Raw genomic sequence first — 20,434 nt, 5'->3', positions numbered from 1 at the left:
TTCAAAGGGAATGTTTAAAGTAATCTTCAATCTGAACAGCTAGAAATGCTCCAGTTACTGAGCACTGCAGACCACACCAAAAGGACTCAAATCTGATGTAGATCACCATCATTATATACATTTTTATTGTAAACAATTCAGTGTGTGCACATTTCTACTTTGCAGTTATAGCGTGCTGATCAATTTCAGAAAAGGCCCTTAATTACAGGGCTTTGCCATGTGTTTGCCGAGTTTGTGACCCCTGCGCACCTGCTGATCAAAGCTGTGCCCGCCTTCTACATATGTGAGCAGAAAGGGTCAGAGGTCAACGCACAAAGCAAACCACTGCAGCAGAGAGAAAACATCCTCTGCCCCCACACCATGACCCGTTCACTGTGCAGTCTGATGACAGCGGCGCCTCTGTCTTGTCCAAACTGTGCTGCTGCTGTGGTTTTCTCTTGTTGGGTGTGAAAAAGTCCATTGAAGACTGTTGTGTTCAGCTTGGTAAATATGGGCATTACCCTGAGGTTTAAGGCTACAAAGAGGATTCACTCACAGGCAGACGTTATCTGTCACATTGACCTTTTAAGGCAAACCAGGGTTTACAGGTAAAGAGAAGATATCAGTTCCACAAGTGGCTGAGTCTTTCTGCTAGTATGAGGGGTTAACTGGCGTGAGAGGGAGCATGGTGTCTCTACAGAAACACTGGGCTTGTCTGTGCCATTGGCTTTATATGGTTCAATGTATAGTTTTAATTAGCTTTGAGAAAGGACAAAAATGCATCATTTATACTTTAAAAGTATCCTTTAAAACAGCTTGGCAGCAGTCGCCTTGCCATCATAAGGTGGAGCCTTGCCGTCAAACTCTGCAGGCAGGATGTCTGCATCAAACTCCTTGAAATAATTCTCCAGCTCATCACCGTGAACAAAGACCTGAGATGGGGGAGACAGACTTAGATAAGCTTGGAGATAAGATAACATTGATAAAAGGCACAAAACATAGGATTCTGTCCATTACAGCCTTTACTAAAGTGAGCGCTAGCTTTAGTCAAAACTCCACCCACTTTCCTCCCCAACCCCAACCCCCCCCCCGCCCCGCCCCTCACCCCACCCCACCCCAACTCTTCCACCCCTACTCATTCACCCTCTGACCCCCTTCACCAGCTCCCTCTACTGCCCTTACCCTCTCCAGCAGTTTACTCTTCATGAGGGGCTTGACCACATTGTAGGTGGTGGTGAAGTACCAAGGCTGGTGGATGAAATGCACAGCTTTGAATCGGGCAGGGAAGGAATCCTGTTCATGTGGGAAAAAAACAGAGAGAGCAAGGTTCAAAACACAGTACTTCATCAGTCTGGGTGAGCAACACACAAAAATGAGCCATGCTGGAGTGTGTCTGCGGTCAGTAAAGAAATCTTGCAACAGACATTAAAATGGCTCTGTGTCTAGGAGCAACAGTGGTCTATGTAGTTAATAAAGAACTGCGTATACATTAAAGAGGTCTGTGTGCAGTCTATAAAGGCAGTCTGTGTGGTCCATAAAGTACATTACATTACATTTTTGGCATTTAGCAGACACTCTTATCCAGAGCGACTTACATAGGCTACAATTTCATCCATTGATACAGCTGGATATTTACTGAGGTAATTGTGAGTTAAGTACCTTGCCCAAAAGTAGAACAGTAGGGAATTGAACTGGTAACCTTTTGGTTAAAAGTCCTGCTTCCTACCACTATACCACACTGCTGCAACACACTATTGGTCTGTAAACAGTCATAAAAGTGGTTAGCATGTGGTCACTAAAGAAATCTGCATGCAGTCCTTACAGTGGTCTATATGTGCTGAGAGTGCTGTGGTCACCTGCAGCATGTCCACCATCTTCTTGAGCTCAGTGGGTTTGATACCAGAGGCCTGCTGCATGGTGAAGCCTTTGAAGTTCTCAATGATGCAGAAGCCATTGATCTGGGTCTCCTCATTTTCCAGAAGTTTTTCCAGGATCACACAGTAAGCACGAAGGATCTGCACACATACGGAGTCAAAGACTGCAAAAATACACCTCATAGAGACTGCCCCAAGCAGGTTAGCAGCACAGTAAATATAAGACCCAGTATTTTATGCATTATTTTCCCTGGTTATAACAATCACCAGAAACTCACTATCTGTTTGATTTTCCAGGAAAAACAAAATAAAAAAAATGAAACAGGAACTATGTGAGCATATGTGTGTGTGTGTGTATATGTGTGTGTGTGTGTGCATGGGTTAGCCATTAGCAGAGGGGGCAGGCACCTCATCAAAAGTGATCTCCTCATAGTCCCAGTTCTCAATGTTGAAAAGCAGCACTACACGGCCATACTTGTCCCTGCTGGACAGGATACCGGGGTACCCAGCCTCGATGGTGCTGCGCACCGCCTCAGGGGTCAGGTTCTCGAACAGCTCGGGGTACTGCTGCCTGAAGCGGACATAACCTGCCAATAAAATGCAGATACAGTCAGGCTTCTGTCATGGGCACAGACAAGTCTCAACCAATGGAACACAGCTCAGTATATATCACACTCACTGTGCCACAGCTCAGTATATCAGATTAGATCAGTGTGTCAAATCAGATTGACTACATTTCTGTATATCAGGCTGAAAAGGGCTACACTTCACTGGATTTAAAATTTTGTAGTTCTGTGTAGGTGATTGAGTAGAGTATAGCTTTGTACAGGTGACTGAATGCACAGCTACCAGGCTGAGGTTGTCAGGTACCCTTCATGAGCTCGAAGGCTCTAGCCACATCATATTTTCGGGCTCGGATGAACCGCAGCAGCATGCTGTCTGGTTGGTCACCAAACTTGTCCTTCACACCCTTGGCCAGGTCATCCCCTGCATCAGCTTTCTCCTTGATCATGGCACGGATCTCCTTCACCGCAGACACCTTTTTGTCATCTGTCTCGTTCAGTTCATCCTTTGCCTGCATCAAGCAACACATGTAATATGGTCTAATGTAGCTACTTTGTCTCACAGTGTGAGAGTGCAATTCTAGGTTTAACAACAAGCAGGCTTGTCAGGCTGTACCTTCTGTATGGTGTGGTCTGGCAGTTTTGCACAGGGCCCAAACACGGGGCCATGGTCCCTCACGGTCAAACGCTCCAGCTTTGCCCTCAGTGCTTGCTCTTCCTCTGACACCATCCGGAATGTTCCGGTCTGTGGGTAGATGGAGGCCCAGGAGAATGTTTAACAACATGAATGCACACATGTCCTATGCTGTCTGAAATAAACACTGAGACCTCTCAATTGACAAATCAGTGAGCTCCATTGTAAGAGCCCAAAATCTCATCATGGGTTGCGAGGGATCCTTGTAAAGCTCCCTTTGATTGGTCAGATTAGGAGGGCATTCGAGTGTTCACATCCATCACCAACAATGACTGCATTGAGTTCCCAAGGATCAGCAACTACAGCCATGTGAAGAAAATATCTGTATTTTTCCACAGAGTGGTTAATATCTACCCTGCTGTGGTCAGAGAATAACACCAGCAGCAAAATCTCACAAATGGGCAGTCCAACCCTAAAGCAGAGAGATCCATCCCTCATTTCTATGTCCCCTAAGATCCTCAGAACTCTCTCCCTACTGATTCACAGTACATTTATTCATAACTTATTAGATGGACAGATGTCCTTTCCAAGGAAGACCTGCATATCTACATGATGTTCTTTCACACCATAGTGTATGCATTTTTGTGATGCAAGGTTAAAAATCTTGCTCAAGCATACAACAGTACCGATGTGCAGTCTGGGGATTGAAACTGCAACTTCCAAGTTGAGTAGAATTGAAGTTGCAGGTCCAGCTCATATACCACCGCACCACCAATGTCTTGGTGTTGTATCATTGTCTAGCTGACTTTTGAATCTTTGTCTTTATCTTCCTTGAAAGAAAGGGTAGGAGTATTGTGGGAGAGAAATGCACTTACAGTTACAGCCATGTCTTCAGGATGTTATTGCAGCCTCACACAAAAGCTGAAAAATAAGACAATGTAATTTTAAGGGTGGAATTCTCTGGAGAATTTCTACAGAAAGAATTCATCATCAACTCCACTGCACCCCCCCCCCCCCCACCCCCAATAGACAGACACACTCACATGCACACACATCCCAATCTGACACACCTGTTTCAGTGAGAGAGGGTTCTGACCCCAGCTCCACCGCACTGGCCAGTAACAGGTGGAAATGTGTGGGAGAGTCAATGAGGTGGAGAGACTTGGATAATACTGTTCCATCTAGACGTTTAGGCAGCACCAGCAAAACCACAGCATGTCCCTGGTTCATTTCATGTCTGCAAATTGCCTAGTATTTAATTGATCATCACATGGCCATCGCCCAGTACACTGACAAACAGGCTAAGTACTCCACTGGGAGTCTAACATTCAAACAGAGTTGACTCAGCCATCAGCTGCACAGATTCCCATCAGTCTCAGCATGGCTGAGGATATTTTTTACATGTGCCCTTTTACATTAAATATTACATTAATGTAATTCAACAGATGCTAGAGGACTGTCTAACAAGTCACTTTAAAGAAATCTGAATCTTTCCAGCGAAAAAAAAAAAACAACTCTGTGATATTGATATTGACTGCTGTCTCACCATCCTCAATCAGATAGCATTATCTAAGTATCATCCAAAAAACAACAGCCAATTTTTAGCCTTGTTTAGCCTTGAGGAATAAATGTTGTCTGAACTCTTTTTCATTTCCAGCAAAGAAAAAAATAACATGAACTTTTTTGCTTTTGTTGAAGTAACAAAATGATACACTGATTCATCCAGCCCCTAGAGGGTGCTCACACATAGCAGTACCCTGAGTCCCAGAGTGAGATTGGCAGGAGCCAGGAAGAGTTTGTTGTCCCGCTCAGAGCCGCGAGATACTGACCCTTACCTTGCTGGGAGTGCTAACCGGTGCACTGGCCTGGACAGACAAAGTAAAACGTGGTACTGCAGTGTTAGAGGAGGCAAGTGAAGCAGTGAGGGGTGTAGAGTCTGAGCCCAATCATTTGTAGCTTCCCCCTCTGTAGGATTAGTCCGTCACACGGCTTTACTCAGAGCAGATTTTCAGATAATCAGCATAAATACACTACAGAAAGGAGGGGAGGGGGGAGCTGAACTGCCTAACCATGCCCAGCCAATGGCGGTATGGCTAAAACCGCGGGCTTCAAGGGAGGAGTCAGAAGAAAAGAACCTAATAGGAATAGAGCGGCAGCTTTGGGAAATGAGGGGGGTCAAGGAATATGTCATGTAACAAGAGGGACTTGACAAAATTCCAGCACTTATGAGGCCAAATAAGAAATGGCTATTGTTCGATCTGCAACGTGGGTGATGGTCTAGGAGAGAGCAAGCGAGTTCAAATTCCAGCTACCTCACATGGATGTACACACGTGTGTGAACAGAACTGTGTGTCCTGGACATGTGTGCCCTGTAATGCATGGATGGACCTGAACATGCGGTACCAACATGAACTACATTGAGTCATCACTATGGACTGAGGGGGGGGGACAGATCCTGGATACCATGATGAAACCCACTCTGAATCAGTTGAGCCCGGGACTCACCGTTCATAGGAAAAACAGCCCTAACTCTCTAACAACTTTTGGGAATGCTAACATTTGTCCTGATGTATTTAATTCTCTGATCATGTTGGGGTACAGGGGCTTGCCCCAAGGTGACACAGCGTGCATGACAGGTTATTTGGAGGCAGCACAATGTTGTCTCGGCCACCTAGGTGAATCCCAGATCCGCCGGGTTACAGACCCCGGCCCTGACTCTGCCACCACCGCATGTGACGCACCACCTATTCCTGATCTCAAACTCCCCGTGATAGGGTCAGCTGTCCTTTCCTCTGTTCAGGCAAGGTCGTTGGGTCAATGCAGATGGCCTGGGGTGACACCAGAGGCCCACATCACAGGCTTACGCCACTCCCCACATGTTGCCTGCTGTTGCAATCCGGAGTGGTGGTAATCTCTAAGATAAGGGCCTTATCCCCGTAAAAAGCGGTGTGTGTGACGACAGCAGTGGGATTGGCGACACAATGCAGGGCTCTGTGCTCCCAGGACTACCCAGCACCACAGCAGCTGAGGGGATCGGGCCCTCTAGACTAGGACAGGGGTTTGGGTCAGAGGTGCTCATGGGGGAAGGGGAAGAGAGGCCAAGGCTGGGTCAAATTTGGACACGTCAAGGACGCAGGGTTCCATACGTTCGCCATCATCATGATCACAGCACCAACTGTGTAAATGAGCATACGTCATTCAGTTTTGGAAACAGGTACTGAAATTCATTCATTGTGAAACAGCTCCCACACTACTCACAGGGATTTACAACTTGGAAGTGACAGGCCAGGTAGGGACCATCACTGCAAGAGGCGTCCAATCAGTTGCCCTTTTGTGTGGCGGGTTTGTGCTCGTTACAGCTCATTGGACAGCTGTTAATACGGCAGAAACTGATGTCTGATAATCTGGGCCAGAGCAACTGAAAAACATGCCTAACATAGTAATTACATTCATAAATGATCTGCATCTGGGAACATTTTTCAAGATGTGGTCAGATTTAAAAATTCCCCCGTATGGACTTCATCAGTAAAATGGTGTTATTATGATGGCAGCCTGTACGTAAAGGAGTTCAGGGGATTGGATCTGTCTCACACAAGAACTGATGAAGCTCTGTATCTCCACCATCAATCTTCATCAGGAGGTGGAATAGTATCAGGGGTGGAGGTCACCCCATTCACCCCAACATTGCACTTTGTTATAATGCAAATATTTAATCCTGTTGTAATTTACACTTTAAGACAAATAACTCAAAAATACACATATCTCAAACCATAGTCATAAATAAAATCAGTTTTCAGAAAAATGTTTAACCACTTAAAAGAGGAACATTGCCCATTTATTCACCAGGTGCCAAACATGGAATGGATGGCTTGTAAACAAAGGAAAACAAACACAAACATCAGGTCAGTATAAATCTTTATTTAATATAACAAAGTCGGGTGATACATGACATAAGTCTCACTGCAGGTGGAGCAGAGCAGTCATTGCCAAAGTTTCATGACATTTGTGTGAATATGTGCATAGTGACTCCACCATTTTAGCAAGCTGCTACCAATTTCAACCTTAACATTTTAATAACAACTGTTTTATGCTACACCAATACACCGCCACAGCAAACAAATTATGCAAACCTAATATTTCAGAAAATACAGCAACATGCTTCTGTTAAGACTTTACCATTTAAATCTGACACCACAATCACTTTCAGATCTGTGCATGAGGTATAAACAATATTTTATTTTTGTTCCTTGGTAACATTTAAATTAGTCTTGACATGGAGGCATAACAGTGTTGCCCAAATATCACAGACAAACACGCTGCATGTCACTAATGAGAAACTCCCCATCCACAGCAGATAATTTCCCATAAACTCGTAGCCAATCAGGATACTCACTGAACATCTGATATGGGAAACACTGCAGCTTAGCTGCACTTCCTCTCCCTTACCGAAACCCTATTACATACAGAGACAGCCCACCAGTCAGAGTATAGGTCCCCAGCAGTCCTCATCCAGCTGTTCCAATCAATCACTCCTTCTCATGTGAACCAGCCAAACTCCCCCCTGGGGAGAGGGCTTTCAGGGAGGAGCTAGTGACTCAATCCAGAGATGTCCTCCAGGACCAACACTGGGCAGCAACAACACAGAGGCAGACACCTCTCTGCTAGGTTCCTATCAGTGCATCAGTGTTCTATCAGCTCCGCCGGCCAATACTCATCCTGCATGTAGTGGCTAGAGGAGGAGCTAGATTCTGAGGTGCTAGTGTCCAGGTGCTCAGCTTGACTCAGAAAGTCTTGCTCCCACTGTCCCTCAACCAGTTTGTATAGATCCATCGCAGCCATGGCATCCTCCACTGAACTGTGGCCATTCATGCCCATCTGAGGGAAGACAACAGAGCAGTCACTTAACACATCACTCACCCAACTCACCATGTCATACATTCACTATATCAAACATATCCATCACTCACCATGTCAGACTCACCGCATAGTTCGCAACATCATACTCGCACATCACTCACCGTGTCATGCATTTGTCATGGCACACCCAATCACTCACTCATGCCAAAATTCCTCCTTCTCTTGGACATACACAGCCTAACTGATCATATCATCTCACACTCCCATTCAATCCAAACCTAATTCACTGCATCACCCCCACCCCCCAACCCACAGTCTCTGATTACTTAAAAGACATAATCCTTTAAATTCTTTTCAGATTATCCCCTTCTAAACATGATAGACTAAAATACTAATTAAAATAATATCATGCCAAGTACATTTCTATCCAAACTCTCATATTCCTCTCACAGGGTCTACATGTTTAAAGCACATTTAAAACATGAAATATGTAATGTTGCAAGATTAAAATGTTAATTAAATGGATCCTTCTCAAATCTCAGAGAACAATTCAAGTTTTATTTTTCATTGAATTTTACAATGTTACATGGTTCATCTGCCATTTCCACAGCTCTATTTTCATGAGGCTGTTTGAGATTAAAAACCTTCCTCTACAGTACAATGCCAGTTTTGCTTAAGGGACTGGAAGCCACAACTTCAATTCAGTCCCCCAAACATGACACCTTATGCCAGCACTGACCAAAAATAATAAAAAAAAAAACAAATAAAAAGACAAAAAGCAATTCATTAACAACATTATAACAACAAATAACTCTCCCAGTACCTGCATACAGCTAAACAGCATGAAAAATGTTATGTCAAATTGTTATGTTAAATATCACAAAGTCAGAAAATGACAAAATGTTTTGTGGCCCTAAGAACAAATTACAGCATGACTTTGACTGGCTGGAATATAATTTATATTATTTTCCAAAAAGATCTTGTCAATTGATTTTTTTCACTTGCTTTACTCATTCAGTCCACTAGTACTCAGTAGTGCTATCACAAAAAGGAATTTATAAAATGATCAGTTGCAATCCATCATTCCTGTTGGTCAGTTTGCATTCCAGCTGTGATAATATTATACCATGAGTGAATGGAATTTCTGTACATCGTTTCAATACCAGTGTCCATTGACAAACATGAATATTGCAACTGATACATTCCTCATAAAAAGGAGCTAAGATAAGGTACAGAGGGTGGAAAATTTTACCATCTCTGTTGAGAAATAAGTATTTCTTAGAGTTCCTTTGCTGGTGTACTACATGTGTAATGTTAGTATGAAATCAAGAAGTCTCAAAAGGTAGCTTGTTAGCTAGTTTGTTCACTAGCTGGCTAGCAAATGCAATACCACCATTTAAATAATGTAAGGAAAGGTATGGTACATGTTGTAACAAGGTAGATCCAACTTTCATTGGCAGTTTGGCAACTTGATCATTTTGGTCTTTCTTCACCAGGAAACACAAAAAACTTTTTTCAATCATGTTATATTTTTGTTTATTTGTCAGCATTGTTTCACAGGGAATACCATTTTATGTTAATTTAGGAAACATATCGTACTGTGAGTTGAATGTATTGTCTCATGCCTACTGCAAAATTTTCAAGCTACTTGTACAGGTCCAAAATCTACCAGGACAAAAGGACTAACCCTGCTTGCTCCCAATGCATCAGGCTTGCCTTGTTCAGTCAGCCCAAGATACTGTGGGTCTAATGCCAGGTTCTGCTCTGAATTCACCTTGACTGAAAGGAGTTTGCACTGTCACGACAGAGTCTTGACTGTTACACAGTCAGTACGTTTACATGGACAACAATATTCCCATATTAACCCGATTAAGACAATACTCTGATTAATAAACTACCATGTAAACCGCGATTTCTGATTACCTTAATCCAGTTAAGGTCATACTTGAAGTAAACGCTAATCAAATTAAGATGTGGAGTATTCCTATTTTAGTCGCATTATCGAAGACATGTACACACCTTAATCACACTATTAATGTCCTGTGGGAGTTTTTGCTGCATTTTGCGACAGGACACATACACACACGGCAGTGGTCAACCGTTTGACGGCAAACAAGAGCATGAAATTCTGGAGGGAACATTGGACGGCATGACGTGGGAACGTAATAGATGTGTGCCATTAATCGATCTATGCTCTATAACATGTAAAACAGGAACATGAAAGGAATATTCTAAAAGCAACTCATGTAAACACCTTAATTTTACATTTACATTTATTCATTTAGCAGATGCTTTTATCCAAAGCAACTTACATAGGTTACAGTTCTTTACAATGTCATCCATTTATACAGCTGGATATTTACTGAGGCAATTGTGGGTTAAGTACCTTGCCCAAGGGTACAGCAGCAGTGTCCCAGCGGGGATCGAACCAGCAACCTTTCGGTTACAAGTCCTGCTCCTTAACCACTATGCTATACTGCCGCCCATCAGAATCTTGTCTTATTCAGAATAAGGTCAATAGTTAGATTACTGCTGTCCATGTAAATGTAGACTCAGCAGGTGAATAAACCTCTGCTTCTGACTGACCAATGTGTTTGCGTTCACTATCTCACAGCTGTTGCCATAGGTATCATGAAAGAACTGATGTGACCATGAGGCAAGACTATGGTAAGAATCGAACCCCTTTCCCCTCAAAAGTGCATCTTCTGCTGGCTGCAGAGTGAAGTCTCACCTGGATGTTCCTATTGAGGAGTGCTCTGGCCAGGTTCTTCAGCGAGATGCTGCCCCTATTTGGGAACTTCGAGAGTCTTCGGAGCAGACGCATGCGACTGGTGTCCCTGATCATGTGACGAGGGGGCAGGAAGCCCAGAGCCCGGAAGTCATTATGCAAGGCATGCCCGACCACAACCTTCTCCTTCAGGATCTGGATTATCTGGAAGAATAATACAGAAATCAAACCCAGATCTCAGTAACACTGCCATCACACCCTGGGCAAGTCTCTCCCTTTCACTCAAAGCTCACCAACCAAACCTGCTGGAACACATGAATCTCAAAATGGGTAGGGCCAACACTTTGTTATACCATGAACTGAACAAGAGTTTTTCTTTACAACAGCACCTTTACTCACTATACGGAACCTCCTTTCCCATCACTAAAGCCAGCCTCACCTCTTTCTTTGCCTGGTCAAAGGGCACAGCATGGAGTAGGTGGCGCTTGCAGATTCCGCTCCAGCGTGTGCGGTAGTCTGTGACTGGGTGCTGAGGCTTGATGTATTTGTCATACAGTACTTCACCGTAGTAGTTCACAAGGCTGCATCGCGCCAGCTCACTGCAGCGGCCCTCGGGCCCTGTGCCCACCATCTCGCAGTCCATGGACACCAGCCGCGTCGGGCCGATTCCACCACAGGGAGAGCTGCGGCCACTGGTCGGAGGACTGACCTCCGAAGAGAACCCACTGTCAACCTCCCAACGCTCGCAACGCTTGGCCAACTTCACGTCTCTAAGCTGGCCGGCTAGTAGGGTTCCGGCCTCGGTATGCAGTGAATCAATTCCGGATTCTGCGTCTCCCTGGCCCCGAAGCTTCGTGCACAATTCTCTCCTTCTCTTCTTGAGAATTCTAATCTTCTGCAGCGTTGCTCTGCGCCGTTCTATCCTGCGTAACTTACTTGAGGTCCGCTTCCTCGATAAACACTCCTGTCCGCCTCTCTGGTTCTTACTGACGTGTGACAGGGAATCAGATTGACACGCGCTTGAGCAGGGTAAAGGTCGGGGGTTCGGTAGCATTTTCCACCCACTTCCGATACCTCTCGAGTCGTTCTCAGTTGTCATTCTGTCTTTGGAACTGACAGCGGCAAAACAGACACATCGGCGTATCAGACGTAGCACAGGCGTATTTGCATAAAATTAACTACTATGAAATTAATTCAACACTCAAAATCCAAATACAATGCTCTGTTACATTTTACTTGCCGCGAAATTAACTACGGCACAGTTTTAGTGGGGCAATAAATACTAACAAACTGTCTACTTAGACATATATTACATACAACTGTATCATTAACATTGTTGATATAGTTAGTTAGCAGCATTAGCAGCGTACATCGTTAGTTAGCTAGTTAGCTAGCTTTCATGGTACAGCGAGTGTACCAGCAAGTTAATTAAGTTATAAACATAAACCGGGCGAGCAAGACAGCTTACTGGATATCATTAGCTACATAGTATCACCACTACTTCAATGTTGCCACTTGTCGTTGTAATTTAAATCCACATTTAGCTAGCTACGCTTCGATAACCTAGCTGATACAACAGCAAGCCAGCAAGCACTTAGCTACCTAACAGGTTAGCCGGCTTTAGGCCGCCATTATTAAAAAAAACTGGATCCGTATCCTATAAGAAATGCATCCTCTTTCAAATATTCACACAGCAATCCGTTCATAAACACATAATTAATTTCTTTCATAACCTCTATTCCAATTACCACACACACATCGTATCACCAGTTACTTACCTTACACGACACGTGGCCTCTTCTCTGACTGTACTGGGAGAAGCATGCCAAGGCATGTTGGTCTCTCTATCCCCGTTTAGATTGGTTGGCTCAAATACGCCCCTCCCACTTTCAAGTGAGGTCACTTTGTTCGCAAATGTCAGTTCAGAGTAGGTGCCTTGTAGGACAGGGAAATATGTGGCACTGAGAATCAAATAGAGGACAGGGAGTGTAATGTGAAAATTACTGGAACCTGCGCTAAACTGTTGCCCGGTAGTATATAACTTATTCTGTCGCATAGAATCAATACTGCACATTCTACGAACACTCGACATTTACATTGGATTGGAACATTCACTGCACTTGCTGTTTATAAGACAATAGAAATTCAGGGATTCTTTAATAAAATAAATACTTAAAGTGATTTGGAATAATACTGAACGCTGACACAATCACACATTTCGAGACTCAAAACAACTAAATTAAGAGCTAACAGTGTCCAAAAACGTTTGCCTAACGTTGCCGTAATGTGAAGCCAGTGTCACTACCTGATCTGCCTTGACTTGCTTGCGTCGCGGCGCTTTGTATTCGAGCAAACATCGTAGATTCGCAGGTCCCTGTAGTCTATATTAATTTGAAATGCTTTGCCAAGCCTTACATATAGAAAGTGTAAGCCTGTCCTCATATTCATCTTTTGATCCACTGAAATGCAAATGGCGTTTATAGGCAAGCTGGTAAACACTGGGAAAGTATGGTGGACGCGTCAAAAATGACTCGTGACTCGTCTACACATTAGGTCAGGTTTAGTTCTTCAATGTCTTGGTGTCTGGGTACTGGTTAAGTAGTGTGTGTACGTCATTGGCTATGCTTTGTATTTAGCAGTTACATTTATGATGGATTTAACTGCAGATATTTAATGCTACTCCTCGTGTATTATAAAGGGTTGAGAAAATAATGAAAACACCTAACAAATGAATATATATTAACTAATGAGTTGTGCTGCCCTTTTCCTACTGACAAGCTTTAGTAATTCTTAGAATGCTGTAATATGTTTGTTTCTAGTGCAATACTGGGCATTTTTTTCAAAAAGGGAAAAACCTCCATTTGTTTGTGAGATGAAGAAAGTGTTAATCTAGTCTGCACTCTGTGTTCCAAATCTTCCCATAAAATAATGTTTCAATAATGTTTTTTATCTGGTGATTGGGAAGGCCATGAAAGGTGTTTGAATTCATCCCGATGTTCATGAAACCACTCTTAAATCCATACAATATAGGGGGATAGTGCAGCCTAGTGGTAAGGAGCAGGACTCGTAACCGAAAGGTTGCTAGTTACAGTTTTTTACAATTGATTACACACTAAAATTAAAACTTTCCCACAATTAGCAAAACCTTACACTCAAGGAGCAAAACACCAGCCCAGATTTGCACAACTGTAAGCACATTGTCAACTTCACACTTTTTGCAAAACACTACACACAGTGATTTGCAAAACACTAAACACACTTGTATACATTTGACACAGAAATTTATCATGATGCCATTTCCTTGCAATTTCAAAGCAAAGGCTTTCAAATGAACACACCCATGAACCAATTGGTTAAACACAGTCACCAGGTGTGCACACACACAGGTGCTTAATTGCAGACACACCAATCAGGTTTAAGCACAAAAAAAGGCAGCAGGTAAGTTCACCTGTCTTCAACAAAAATGGACGGTGTCAGAGGAAGAGGGAGAGTGCGGATGAGAGGGGGAATCCGGAGAGAAGGTGGAGGAAGAGGCCGAGGTAGAGGCCAAGGTAGAGGAAGAGGAAGGGGTAGAGGGAGAGGAAGACCTGGAGGAAAGATAGGACGTGCAGAGACATGCAGAATGTCGAGAACACCAAGGAGGGAGGGGCCCCATATTCACACAAGAGCAAGAAAGAGAGATCATAAACCTCGTTTTGGCCAATAATGCAATCAGACTTAGAGAAATTCAAACCCATATTGTCAATGATCACACAATTTTCAATTTCAATTGTCCAACAGGTCTCTCTGTCAACAATAGCCCGTATCCTTAAAAAACATCAAGTTCTGATGAAACAACTGTATAGAGTGCCATTTGAAAGAAATTCAGACAGGGTAAAAGTCCTGCGGCGTGAATATGTGGAGGTAAGTTTTGTTCACTGACTGTAGTATTGTGTACTGCACACACAACCTTTTTACTGTACATGTAATTTTACTGTATAGCAGACCTACACTATATTGACCTACACAATGTGATCTTTTGCTGTATTTCAGAGAGTTTTGCAAATGGAAGAGGAGGAAGTCCTGCATGAGTTTATATACATTGATTAGGCTGGATTTAACCTGACAACAGTGAGAAGAAGGGGAAGAAACATCATTGGCCACAGGGCTATTGTCAATGTACCAGGGCAACGTAGGGGTAACATTACCCCTTGTGCTGCCATTACATAGAATGGGGTCCTCTACCGCCATGCCAACTTGGGTCCTTACAACACTGACCTCATTCTTACATTTTTAGACTGATTACACAATATTATCACAGCAGCAAACCAAAGGGACCAGATGCAATACATTGTCGTCTGGGACAATGTATCCTTCCATCGTTCTGCTCTGGTCCAAAACTGGTTTCATCAACACCCACAATTTACAGTTCAATACCTTCCACCATACTCCCCTTTCCTAAACCCCATCGAGGAGTTCTTCTCTGCATGGCGGTGGAAGGTTTATGATCTCCGGCCCTATGTCCAGACACCCCTCATTCAAGCTATGGAGGATGCATGTGATCAAATTGATGCAGCATCAATACAAGGGTGGATTCGTCACTCCAAAAGATTCTTCCCACGTTGCCTTGCAAATGAAAATATAGCCTGTGATGTTAACAAGGCCCTGTGGCCAGATCCAGCTAGGCGGAGAGATGTTTAGTTTTCTTTTTTTTCAGTACTGAACTGGATACGTAATTTATGTTACAGTACTACTGTAAGCTTACAATACAATGGTACGTTCAGTAATACTGTATGAAAACTGGAAAATGTTTTGTTGAAATGTTCAGTATTGACTGACTTGAGTATATGAAAAGAAATAAATATTTTCATTAGTCTGCACAATTGGTGTCATGTAATATTGAATTTATTTTTACACTTTCACTGTGTAAATGCTAAAAGTGTTTTAGGTTGAGCACAGGAGTGTTTACCTGATTCAAACAGAATCAGACCATATGATGGATGTGTTTATGTTTTGACAAGAAAATAGGGTTTTTATAAGAAATTGTATAGTTTTGACTTAAGTGTTCCATTTTGCAAAAGATCTGAGGTGTTGTGCTACTTGGGTGTAGTGTTGTGCTAATTGTGTGAAGTGTTTTGAAAAACCAGGCCTGGTTTTCAAAATTGTGCTTAAGCAATTGAAAAAAACTGTAAATTCCCCACTGGGGCACTGCTGTTGTACCCTTGGGCAAGGTACTTAATTCAGAATTTCAGTAGATATCCAGCTGGATAAATGGGTAACATGTAAAAATTGTAACCTTTGTGAATTGCTCTGGATAAGACTGTCTTCTAAATGCCAATAGCATCTAATTTAATATATCCAGTAGGTCAGATTATGTAATATAGCCTATCACTCACAAAAATGAGTTTGAATTCTTTTGCCATAATTCTACCATGCAGAGTAATAATCTAATCTAATTAGACTTGGTTTTCTCCAAACACAAACCTGTCCCAATATACAAAAAGAGCAAAAGATGTCTCTGAGAACACCCTTCACCTGTTTCACCAAAACTGTTTGTAATTGTGTAATTGTTTAAATGTGTTCAAGGCTGTTGTCTTTTCCTTTTCAACCTTGTCAGTAACCGAGCTCATGTCAATCAATTGCATTGCAAAATGGAGTAAGTCTTAGTTGTCAGTTTGTAATTGTCTGCTCATCTTTGTAATGTTTTGAATCACCTTGTTATTTTGCCCCACCTGCCTAATTAAGGCTATTTAAATACAGGTGTGTGGCAGGAGATGGAAATTGTGATTTTTAAAACAAAGCACTGTTTGAGTCACTGCTTCATTGTCAGCCAACTTCTCCACAGATTCATCAGACCTTATTACTTTCTTCCATTACTCAGAAGTCCAGGTTCTATGCTCATTTCATCATTGTTGCACATTGGCCATGGTGACAAGCAGTTTCTGAATGGCATTGCTACTATAAATATCACCTTTGTGAAAGTCCCAGCATGTTTCTTCAGACTGGGTCACAGAGGTGTAGATTCAGTTCTGTGGCAATTTTTGAGGCCTTTTTGTGTTTTCTTTTTTTCAGTTAAATGTCTATTCTTGTCAGTGAGTGTTAAATTGTGACCACTGTTTCTTTCCTGATGCATGTGTAGCCCTGGGACCAAGGTGTGTCAGTCATAATTACCTGATGATCGCCGCCACTTTCTTGTTTCTATATGCATTGGGGTAGGTCTAAGGTAGAACGCTGGGTAAAGTACTTGTATTTCTTCCTGTATGCAGGGAATTCCTTGGCTTACATCAACTTTGGTGCCCAGGAGTTGCAGTGAAAGCAAGCAAATGGCTTGGGAAAACAAGCTAATGTTACCAATCGAGGGTAAAGTGCTTTCCATTTATTTGTTCTATCCTTTTAGTTTGTACACTTTGCACTTATGTGGGAATTTGCCACAGATGGAATAAGTGAGGAATGTTTCAGATCATTTCAGATACTTAGTCGTTTTGCATCAATGACTTTGTAATGTCAGCCACTGTTTGTTTTTTGTTTTTCATATTCATATTTTAAATTTGGTGCAGCCAGTGTCTAATGGCTCACGGAGGGATCCAATAACTGGCTCCACCTACGGTGGGAGTTCACAGCTGTGGGTGACTAACCAGTGCAAGGACTGCTGCAGAGGGCTTTTATCTCCAACCTGCTTTTTAAAATGGACATAAAAATAGAGCTTCAAACCAAAGTGGTTGTTTTTTAGTTTGTGTTTGCTACAGTGAAATGGAGCTCCCAGATTAACTAAGGGTTAAATTAAATACTGTTAAGTCACTGTATTTAATGATGTGACACACACCTGTAACTGATGCACCAACAATTTGACCTGTTAGATCTGTTATGTTGCTTTAAAAAACTCTTTTGTATATTGGTAATTAGTTGACATTAGTATACTTAGTTGACATTAACATGGATAGATTCCTTTTAAATTGTTTCAAAATCAGTCCTTTTTCATTTGGCATTTTATTTTGTCTACTCCCTGTACTGTGTAATGTTTACATTTACATTTACATTTATTCATTTGGCAGATGCTTTTATCCAAAGCGACTTACATAGGTTACAGTTCTTTACAATGTTATCCATTTATACAGCTGGATATTTACTGAGGCAATTGCAGGGCAAGTACCTTGCCCAAGGGTACAGCAGCAGTGTCCCAGCGGGAATTGAACCGGCAACCTTTCGGTTACGAGTAATGTTGCATTAGCTGCGTCAACAAATTAAAATATTGAGTTTATTCTTGTAATGTTTCTATTTGAAATATTGTGCCGTTTTTCTTCAAATATTTCAAGTTTAAACTTGATGTATATTAAAAATTCCCCACCATGACTCCACCCCTACTTTCTGAGTAAATTTCAGTTTATCCTGAAGAAATTTCACTTACAAAATCTCATACCTACAGTATGAATTGGCTTGCACATGCATCTGAAACACACAACACACACGCGCACACACACTTGTATGGAATGCTTGCACACAAAATGTGAAACATTCCATTTTTGTACAGGTGGGCATTCATGTTGTAAAGTGGGAGCAGGTGGAATCCAATTGCAGAGACCACACAGCAGCACAGATGGGTTGTGAAGAAACAAAGTAATTTTACTGGAGTCTTAAAAAAACCTTTGTGCACAGGAATGTACACATGGCAGGGCAGCTCAAGACTGAGCAAAGAAACAGGGAGCATGGGACACATGACCAGACTAACTATACACAAGTGAAATCAATAAGATTACACAAGGCACAAACACAAAGACAGGACCTCTAGTGGCAGTCCAGGGGGGCAGCAGGCAAAAGAAAAATCAGCTAGGTGGTTACGAAGACGCCTGCTGGTTGTTGTGAGCAGCAGTCTCTGAAACCCTGACATGTGTATGTTGATGTGAGTGTTTGATGTGTATATGTTTGAGTTTAGTGTGTAAGTCATATAAATCTGCAGTTTCATACGTCTGTGTGAGCATTTGAGAGTGTGTAACAAATTTTGAATGATGCACCACACTGCACCATCACTGGCATCATATATCACTTCAGTCAGCAATAATTATGCTTGACACCAGAGGAGGCTCCTCCATTGAGGAAAGGGAGGATCATCCTCCCTAAAATTCCAGGGAAAAATAAACTTCCAAAAGAAAAGAAATACTTTATTAATCCTGAAGGAAATTTGAATTTCACAACTGCACCGTCCGGCATACAAAAACAAGAATAAATTGAATAAAATAGAGGTATAAAATACACCAAATAGAAAGATGTTTGTGCAATTATGAAACAAGAATAAACAAGGGTAAGGTTATTGCTATTATACAGTATGAAGTGCAGTAGAAAAACAAAAAGTACACATAAATTTAACAGATTAAGCTGTTAAAATACTGATGTTTTTTTCAATTGCTTGAGCACAATTTTGAAAACCGGGCCTGGTTTTTCAAAACACTTCACACAATTAGCACAACACTACACCCAAGTAGCACAACACCTCAGATCTTTTGCAAAATGGAACACTTAAGTCAAAACTATACAATTTCTTATAAAAACCCTATTTTCTTGTCAAAACATAAACACATCCATCATATGGTCTGATTCTGTTTGAATCAGGTAAACACTCCTGTGCTCAACCTAAAACACTTTTAGCATTTACACAGAGAAAGTGTAAAAATAAATTCAATATTACATGACACCAATTGTGCAGACTAATGAAAATATTTATTTCTTTTCATATACTCAAGTCAGTCAATACTGAACATTTCAACAAAACATTCATAAAACATTTTCCAGTTTTCATACAGTATTACTGAACATACCATTGTATTGTAAGCTTACAGTAGTACTGTAACATAAATTACGTATCCAGTTCAGTACTGAAAAAAAAGAAAACTAAACATCTCTCCGCCTAGCTGGATCTGGCCACAGGGCCTTGTCAACATCACAGGCTATATTTTCATTTGCAAGGCAACGTGGGAAGAATCTTTTGGAGTGACGAATCCACCCTTGTATTGATGCTGAATCAATTTTATCACATGCTTCCTCTATAGCTTGAATGAGGGGTGTCTGGACATAGGGCCGGAGATCATAAACCTTCCACCGCCATGCTGAAAAGAACTCCTAGATGGGATTTAGGAAAGGGGAGTATGGTGGAAGGTATTGAACTGTAAATTGTGGGTGTTGATGAAACCAGTTTTGGACCAGAGCAGAACGATGGAAGGATACATTGTCCCAGACGACAATGTATTGCATCTGGTCCCTTTGGTTTGCTGCTGTGATAATATTGTGTAATCTGTCTAAAAATGTAAGAATAAGGTCAGTGTTGTAAGGACCCAAGTTGGCATGGCGGTGGAGGACCCCATTCTGTGTAATGGCAGCACAAAGGGTAATGTTACCCCCACGTTGCCCTGGTACATTGACAATAGCCCTGTGGCCAATGATGTTTCTTCCCCTTCGTCTCACTGTTGTCAGGTTAAATCCAGCCTCATCAATGTATATAAACTCATGTGGGACTTCCTCCTCTTCCATTTGCAAATCTCTCTGAAATACAGCAAAAGATCACATTGTGTATGTAACGGAGTGCCTGCACCTTTAAGCAGAAGCAACAGCAGCAGTGCGGTGTAGCATCGACTGACGTCACTGTATGCGACGCTAGTCATGCCAATTGTTTGCCGTGGGATTCCTTTAAAAGCCCGGCACTGCTGCAGCCAGGTAGGCGATTTGAATTCTGCTCTATTTGGCATTTTGCGTCCTCTGCTCTAGTCGCTATCGCTGTCGAGCAGTAGTTGGGTGCCCACGTCTCGACCGTGAAGGTATGTTGGTCAACGCT

The 20,434-nt window shown here is 42.2% G+C and overlaps 2 protein-coding genes across 2 annotated transcripts; both read right to left on the bottom strand.

Annotated features, from left to right (window-relative positions):
• Positions 1–785: 785 nt before the first annotated feature.
• On the bottom strand, positions 786–7,915 carry LOC118781940 (retinaldehyde-binding protein 1-like). The gene is made up of 7 exons (XM_036535101.1): positions 7,907–7,915; positions 3,033–3,161; positions 2,724–2,928; positions 2,262–2,440; positions 1,836–1,994; positions 1,162–1,272; positions 786–911 (listed from the first exon to the last, which is right to left on the bottom strand). The coding sequence occupies exons 1-7, from the start codon at positions 7,913–7,915 to the stop codon at positions 786–788; spliced, it is 918 nt and encodes a 305-aa protein (XP_036390994.1).
• On the bottom strand, positions 6,959–12,556 carry LOC118781941 (apoptosis-enhancing nuclease-like). The gene is made up of 4 exons (XM_036535102.1): positions 12,414–12,556; positions 11,075–11,747; positions 10,639–10,839; positions 6,959–7,925 (listed from the first exon to the last, which is right to left on the bottom strand). Exons 1-4 carry the CDS (start codon positions 12,467–12,469, stop codon positions 7,731–7,733), a joined length of 1,125 nt encoding a protein of 374 aa, XP_036390995.1. The 5' UTR covers positions 12,470–12,556; the 3' UTR covers positions 6,959–7,730.
• Between the last annotated feature and the right edge of the window lie 7,878 nt (positions 12,557–20,434).

The sequence above is a fragment of the Megalops cyprinoides genome, chromosome 8 (assembly GCF_013368585.1).
Source record: "Megalops cyprinoides isolate fMegCyp1 chromosome 8, fMegCyp1.pri, whole genome shotgun sequence".
NCBI lineage: Eukaryota > Metazoa > Chordata > Actinopteri > Elopiformes > Megalopidae > Megalops > Megalops cyprinoides.
The sequence above is the reverse complement of the archived record's forward strand: the minus strand, read 5'-3'. Positions and strand labels throughout refer to the sequence as shown.

Bases quoted from the DNA above. Each gene is read 5' to 3' on its own strand.
- LOC118781941 (XM_036535102.1), bottom strand. From the start codon at position 12,469: ATGCCTTGGCATGCTTCTCCCAGTACAGTCAGAGAAGAGGCCACGTGT. The intron at 11,748-12,413 runs GTAAGTAACTGG...TGCCGCTGTCAG, and splicing joins GAGGCCACGTGTCGTGTAAG to TTCCAAAGACAGAATGACAA. The intron at 10,840-11,074 runs GTGAGGCTGGCT...TTATTCTTCCAG, and splicing joins TTGACCAGGCAAAGAAAGAG to ATAATCCAGATCCTGAAGGA.
- LOC118781940 (XM_036535101.1), bottom strand. The intron at 2,929-3,032 runs GTACAGCCTGAC...TGCTTGATGCAG, and splicing joins CAGACCACACCATACAGAAG to GCAAAGGATGAACTGAACGA. The intron at 912-1,161 runs GTAAGGGCAGTA...CCCCCATCTCAG, and splicing joins AGAGTAAACTGCTGGAGAGG to GTCTTTGTTCACGGTGATGA.